General features: G+C 40.2%; 1 protein-coding gene across 1 annotated transcript; it reads left to right on the top strand.

Annotated features, from left to right (window-relative positions):
- The first annotated feature begins 353 nt into the window (after positions 1 to 353).
- KCNK18 (potassium two pore domain channel subfamily K member 18) lies at positions 354 to 6,449 on the top strand. The gene is made up of 2 exons (XM_074960038.1): positions 354 to 497; positions 4,703 to 6,449. Exons 1-2 carry the CDS (start codon positions 356 to 358, stop codon positions 5,527 to 5,529), a joined length of 969 nt encoding a protein of 322 aa, XP_074816139.1. The 5' UTR covers positions 354 to 355; the 3' UTR covers positions 5,530 to 6,449.
- The last annotated feature ends 1,252 nt before the right edge of the window (positions 6,450 to 7,701 follow it).

The raw sequence follows: 7,701 nt of genomic DNA, 5'->3' as shown, positions 1-7,701 counted from the left end.
GCTAGATGTCACGAAAGACAGATGTCAAATTTTGTGTCATTCTCTTTTTGGTATATTTTCTATCTTTATCTTTTTAAAAATTACCCAGTTTCTTTGTACTCATTTTTTAACGTTATATGCTTTCACGCATCAGTCCCCCCCACCGCGTTTCTTCACCACAGCTACTAGCCTGACTCTACTTACAGCATGGGCAAAGATTTTGTGTGTGGATATGTTTGTGTGTGGATATGTTCTTCTTTTAAAGTAACAGAGCCAGATCTTCAGCCAGTATAATGGATTTATGCTGATTTACAGCAGCTGATGGTGTGGCCCAGAGTCTTGAACCACAAGCTGTTTTGTTATTGTAACAGAAAATATGACAGAAAACCAGGAGATATTTAAGAAAAGAGCCCATGCACTGTTCACCAAAGCTAAGTTGGAATGGTTTGCTGATCCAAAAGAACAATGGTCTTTCCTCGGGTCTCTCTTTTTCTGCTGTACTGTGTTCACAACAGTGGGTAAGTTCTGAGGTAAAGTACACTTAACATTTGATGCTAATCTCTGCATTTAACTCATGGGTTTCATCCAATGAATTCACAAAGGAACAAAATGTATTTGTAGTGAGTAATTCAGGTTAAAATGTTATCCAGAGCTCTGTAACCCTCTTCCAATGCATTTTAGCTCTTAGATTTTTGTAATTGCACATGCAAATTAGATGCTCAGTTGCATGCACACATGGTCCTCATGACTTAATGAAACTTTTTTGTAAAAAACAAACAAACAAGTTTTCTCTATTGTTTTGGGTCAAAATGTGCTCTTGCCCTCCCCACTGTTGTGTATTATTCTGGGTGTTGCCCTCCACCTGTGAGGACGTGATCTGATTTTAAAGAGCTTCACAGTTGTTTAGGTTGTAAAGTGTGTTATAAATATAAGGCATTATAATTAATTCTTCCTTGCGTATCCACCGAGACATATTGAGAATGGCTAGTCAAGCTTCTATTAAGTACTCCTGAAATTTTCCATTCCAGCTCCAGGTGTAGACGGATGACCTATATACAAACAAAAATGACCTGTTGTAGTCCCTTCTCTACAACACTACCGGGTGCTACTTTCCATGTGCTCCTGCTGTTCTTCTTGACACCATTCTCACACGCTGGCAAACGCAGGTGGTGACTAAGTCTTCCACACAGAACCATTCAGTTAGAATGTGCATGCCTGAGACAATGACCAAAGCCACCTTTTGTGAGGGAAGGTCAGGAGGCAGCGAGCAGCAATCCAGAGAGGCTAACAAGGAAAGGGACAGAGATAGAAGATTTCTAGGGTGGACATGTGTTTTTTTAAAGAAGGTAACGTGGTCAGATATCCAGCTGAAACCTGCATTTATTCAACTGACCAAAATTCAGTTAGACTAAATATGGGTATGAAAAGTTATCTGACATAATCCTTCAGCATAAGATATGACAGAATCCATAGTTTCCAAAAAACGTGCACACCCATGCCTTTAAAAGTGCTTGTACTCAGAATTCATCCTCATGTATAACCTCAGCTATACTCCTCCCTATTCAATTTTGCTATTAAGAAATCAGTTTCAAGATCTTAAGTTGTGTGGTTAAAGTTCCTTGCCACTCCTCAGTCCAGAGGTTCTCAAACTGTGGTCTGCAGACCACCAGTGGTCCGCGAGCTCCATTCAGGTGGTCAGCGGATAGTTCCCTCTAAGGTGCGCTCTTGGGCGGCCACACACGAGAGAATGAAGGGCCACCCACCTAATTAGTGGAGCCGTGTAGGCGTGGCTCCACTAATTAGATGCCTGGACCCCGCAGAAGACACACATGTAAGGTGAGGTGGTGGCCTCAGGGGGAATAGGGAGTAGGTGGGAAGGGGCAGTGGAGTGAGAAGAGGGGGTGGGGGAAATGTGGGACGTGCAGGGCTGTGGCAGCCAGAGAAAGAGGTGACTTTCCTCAGCTCCAGAGCTGCAGCTACCAGGGAGAGATGGCCCTCCTTCCCAGCCTCAGCTCTGTGGCTGCTGTGGCGGGGGAGCGACCCCCATCCTTTCCAGTCCCAGCTCAGGGGCTGCTGAGGTGGGGGACAGAGGGAGAGACCCCTCTCGTTCCCAGCCTCAGTTCACAGGCTACTATGGCGGGGGAGAGAGGGCACATCCATCGCATTAGAAAGGTAAGACTGCTAATATTAAAATATGAGTTGTGTGCTTTTATTTGTAGAACAAAAAACGCTAATTATTATTAAGGTGGCTTTTTTATATAGTGCTTTTATCCAAAGCGCTTTACAATAGTTAGCTAATGGTACAAACATTTGGAAAGATCATTAAGTGATCTGCCAAGACCCTCAGCAATTTTCAAGTGGTCCACGAAAAAAAAGTTTGAGACCCACTGCCTTAGACTATTTTCTTTGGTTACCCCTTTCTGCCCTTCCCTGGCTGTTAATCTTCCTCTTTGTTACATTTAAAAAAAAAATCCATCTGTTTTCTTTACAGCACAGAACCAGCATGAAATCACACCAGGGTGGTTATTATACATGCAATGTCCTGCACCATTGGTTTTCTAGATATGACTGAACTACCCCACAAGTACCTCTGCGTATTAGGCAGAGGATGAGCTACAACCAGAGATGGGTGTGTCTACACCTGCACCTTTTCTTATGGGACTTCTGTGAGAGAGGCATCAGGGTTTTATTTATTTATTTTACTGACTCAGGCAAAATCCCCCCTGACTTCAATATAAGAGCTGATTTGTGGAATGGGTCTACATGGAAGTTTGGTTCGCTTCCATCTCTGCAATTTCATGTTCTTCCACAGAGAATATTTTGCTATTGCAAATGATTTAAAAAGGAAGACAAACCATAGTTTAAATTAGAAGCCATTAATTTCAATGGGAGTTTTGCTTGAGTAAGGACCAAAGGATCAGTTAAGGACACATTTTGCTTAACCATCAAACCAAACTGGCTAAGGATATAATCTAGTAAGTGCTGTAGCTGATGTTATTTTTGGAGGGAGTGCAACTTAAGAGGGTCTCGCACTAGGAATGCAAAATAGTTTCCTCTCTGGCGAGAAATGAGGAAGAATAGGTAGCAGGTGCTAGTAAGTAGTAGTAAACATTTATGACAGGTAAATGTGTCCAAATCACTTACGTGATTTAGGATCTTAAGCCTTATTTTCAGAAGTGAGTTAGGCACCTAGAAGCACTTCTACTCCCCTCCAATGGGCTTGATCCAAAATAAGCCCTATTTGTCGACCTCCCCAGGAAGCTATATACCACATCTGTTTGCTTAGGCTCTTTGGGAGGTCTAAGATGCTTGGGGGTTTAGAGGAGGTGAGGAGCCAGGGATATTCATTTTTGTTGTTGATTGACAGCCATTTGTGTGGGGTGAGATCAGCTGTTGATTTGTTATTTGGCTGGATTATATCTGTAATAAATGTTAAAGCAACTATAACCTGTGACAGGCACTTTTATGTTTATGAATCAGAACGAAAAAAGAAATCACTCTCCACATATTAATTACGGTAAATAATCCTCACCACTTACCTCTGCAGAGTAATAATTAGCATCCCCATTTCACAGATGTGGGAATGGAGACACACAGGATAAATAACGTGCCAAAGGCCACATACTGAGTTAGTGGCAGAGGCTGGATTAGAACATAAAGACTATAGCTATCTTTAGTAAGAATGAAGGTGACCTGGCAATTATACTCCAGTATTTGGTGTAATAATCTTAAAGGCAGCCCCCCAAAGTCATCTAAGAGGAAACAGTGTTGACTAAGGAAGAGAAAAGCATTTTTAAAAAAGGATTCTTTATGCCTTTTTGGAGGACAAAGAAGAGAACTTCCATTAAAAACTTTAATACAGTTTCTCTCTTAGCTTTTCCCTAATGGAAATGCATTAACTTAGGGTTAGGGTTTTAACTTCACAGCTGAAGAAGAAGAAACTGCAGGAAAGGAGTCCTATGTCCTAATTTAATTTGCAGTTGTATATTTTAGACTACCATTTTGTTACTTAAAATGATCATTTGGCAGTGGAAGTCTGGTAATATTTTTGCATTAGTTACATTTGATATTGGCACTTTTTAGATCATTAGAGTAAAGTGTTATTGGTTTCCAGCCATACTCTTCAATGGAGAAAATGTGTGTCCCCTAAAGCCCAGTTTTATAACTCTCCATATGTCAAATGCAACTCCTGTCATTAAAATCAGTTCTAACAAACTGTAAACAGTTTCAAATCATTGACAGTGACAATTATGATCAACAATGGCTCCGAGTCATAAGGTTTGAGGGTGTTGGGATTCATTGTTCCAAGTTATTAAACAGAATAACCAGTTGCAAAAATTCAGATTAGAATCCAGATCTGAATTTACCAAAATTCAGGGAGTTTTGATCTGGTGCTCCATTCTGGGTCAGTTTCTACATATGAGTTACCACATGCACAACTGTCTGCTTTCAGGTAAGTTTTATCGTTGGTGCATATGCTCTTTCAGAAGGAATACAGTGAAGGTCCTTCTGCTCTAAGTCACAACCACATACAACCCCCTCGCCCCTCCAGCCTAAGATGTTTTAAAAAGGATTGAGATAAATGTTAAAAAAAAAAAAGACCATACACACTATTGACTAAAATATCATCACACAAACTATTGATTTAAAACTGACAGTATTAGAAGTTCAATGTTTTGATTACAAAATAAATTGCAGTGTTCTATTTTTGTTTTGTTTTTAGGTTATGGCCATAGCTACCCCGTAACAAAGTTTGGAAAATATCTGTGTATGCTATATGCATTATTTGGCATACCTCTGATGTTCTTGGTTCTCACAGACCTGGGAGACATCCTTGCAGCTATCTTATCCAAGTCTTACAATGAATTTAGAAAACTTCAGTCAAAAATGTTAGCCTCTAAACCAGCTAAACTGTGTTCTGGATGCATCTGTAAGAAAAACAAGGATATAAAAACTGGATCATCATTGCTTATGCAACACAAAATAGTCATCCAGGAACCTTTAAGTATCACGGAAGTGCTGAAAAGCCAATCTTCTGTTAAAAGGAAGTCACTGCAATACCGGAATGCTGAAATATTTGAAATGCTAATCGCAAGAGAAAATCAATACCTTATGCCACCAAGAATTAAAAAATTTGAAAGATGGAGTTCATGTCCCGAACTAGATTCAGGGAAGATGACCTGTGTCATCGAAAACTTTGGCAAAGAACTCGAAAAGCTAGATGTGCCCATCTTGCTAATGGCACTAATTGTCTTTGCATACATCTCCTGTGCAGCAGCTATTCTTCCAAATTGGGAAAACCACATGGATTTTGAGGAGGCTTTCTATTTTTGTTTTATTACCTTGACAACAATTGGGTTTGGTGATATTCACTTGCAACATCCCAACTTTTTCTTGTTTTTTTCCCTCTATATTGTCATTGGTATGGAAATAGTCGTCATTGCTTTTAAGCTGGGACAAGATCGATTGATTGGCTTGTACAAAAAGGTGATTTCATATGTTAGTAAGAAGACGTCAACACAGTATGAGAAGTATCCAGGTAAAAAATAGCCATCATTTCTCCCTGTCACATTCACTGGCGATTGCAGTCAGATGAAATTGTTCATATGTTTTCTATTCCCTGCTTTATGGAAGGCTTAGAGGGGGCCATATTTCCCCCGCATTTACATGAGCTCCACTCGTCCTGAAATCAGTAGGAACGTGCTGTAAACTGGCGGAGGGCCTCAGGAGAAAATAGACAGGTGCAGTCAGGAAGGGTTTTCCTCAAGGGATATTATTTGTAACCAGAAAAAATAAAAAAACCCAAAACTAACATTTAAAAAACCCTCCCCCAGCTGGGATTCAGCTCTATCTTATAAGCCCTGGTAGTGGAGGTCTGTCTACCCACATGCAGTCTCTCCTCTCTGCCTCCCAAAGCGCTAAATTATGGTTCCTCCCCACAGCACCTGCAGAAGCTGAGCTAAGGCTAACCTCTAGTTCACCAGGACCAGACAGTGGCCCTGGCCCCTGTTACACACATACCCACTTTTCAATGGCAGAACTTGGCCTGAGATAATTAAGCATAATTAAGGTATGCACCCAACTAGCTGTTCATTCATGATATTAACACATCTAAGTTTCTTAATGGTCAGTGTAAGGTTAAAATTTAAAAAGGCCAAATTTTCTCAAGACCCCTCCCCCCTCCAGCTGTTTTGTAGTGTTCAGGCAGTGCAAAGCAGACAGAAAATTGCTCCTAAATGGGTAGCTGGGGATTCCCCTTGGGTAGGGGAACCCGTGGGTGACACAAAGCCAGCCAGCGTAGCTGGCTCCATGGTGCCCACTTCCTGCTCCAGCACAGAGAGGAGTACACTGGACTCTGGTGATCTCTGACTGACAAAGCAGCCACTAGGTGATCATTCTAGCTGATGTAACTAGTAGCAGTCTTAGGCTGCTCTAAGTTATGCCTGGAGCCAAATGGGCTCTTGGCTGGCCCCAGGATCACAGAAGTGAAAAAACGGCTTAGCCATCTTTATCCCCTCATTCACTGCTCAGCCAGACCTGAGGATCTAGCCCAAAGTTTGTTACTTTGAGAATAATATTTCTTCTATAATGTTCAACATGTTTTTCCAGTTAGGAAGAGGATATTTTAAATCAAAGTTACATAAATATCATAGGTTTCAGAGTAGCAGCCTCGTTAGTCTGTATCCGCAAAAAGAACAGGAGTACTTGTGGCACCTTCGAGACTAACTATGCTCAAATAAATTTGTTAGTCTCTAAGGTGCCACAAGTACTCCTGTTCTTTTTATAAATATCATAGCTTTAGAAACTTTACTGTCTTGCACAGTGAAGCATTCTACTATAAATCAGTTCCCTGTATTAAGGATCAGCATTCGTATCCTTTCAACCCTTTGTAATCAGCATAGTGTACATATGTTTATGGTGTTCATCAATAACATGCAGCTGCTAATCACAGTTTCTATTCTAGAGATAGCAATTTGTGGGAATGCATGCAACAAATCTGAGACTGTGTTACAACTTATGAACCTAGCTACTGGTATATTATTAGTGGGACAGTATGGTGTAAACTGACTGAGTTTGGGACTGGAACCCTAGAAGCCCTGAGTTCCAGTCCCAACTTTGCCACTGACTTGCAGTGTGCCCTTGGGCAAGTCACTTCACCTCTGTCACTTCCCCATCTGTAAATAGGGAAACACCACTTACCATAGCCAAGGGTGTTGCGCAACTTACTTAGTTAATGCTTGTTGAATACTCTGAACCTGTAAAGCACAATATGTGTGCCAAGTATTAGTAATAATAGTTTTACTGAACAAAGATCCTATCATGCTAACTATATATCTTTTTATGTTTCAAAACTAGATACACACTCTATAAAGGGAACTACTGCATTTAACCAACTCTATCTTAGCTTGTAAACTATAAGCATAAAACTTGAATTTGAATGAAGACTGTAAATATTATAGTGCATTTTGACCATTATGTGATGAACGTTATTTTTATTAGCAGGTTTACCCTTTAAAGTTGATATTTTCTGAATATTTATATGGCATCTCTTGTAATCTCAATGAAGAATGGTGATTTATATTCAGTACTAATTAATAATGGTTATTAGTGGTAATTAAACACAGATGATGTACAAAATACATGCACAGATATAGAAAAATGTGTTGTATAATAAAATTAATAATAATAATAAAGAGCATGCAATTCCTGGTTAACTGTTTA

This window comes from Natator depressus, chromosome 7 (genome assembly GCF_965152275.1).
Source record: "Natator depressus isolate rNatDep1 chromosome 7, rNatDep2.hap1, whole genome shotgun sequence".
Lineage (NCBI taxonomy): Eukaryota > Metazoa > Chordata > Testudines > Cheloniidae > Natator > Natator depressus.
Note: the sequence above shows the minus strand (reverse complement) of the source record. Positions and strands in the feature narration are given on the sequence as shown.

What these genes read in the sequence shown, in the direction of transcription:
- KCNK18 (XM_074960038.1), top strand. Translation starts at nt 356, where the DNA reads ATGACAGAAAACCAGGAGATATTTAAGAAAAGAGCCCATGCACTGTTC. An exon ending in TACTGTGTTCACAACAGTGG is followed by an intron (nt 498 to 4,702) that starts GTAAGTTCTGAG and finishes TTTTGTTTTTAG; the next exon opens with GTTATGGCCATAGCTACCCC.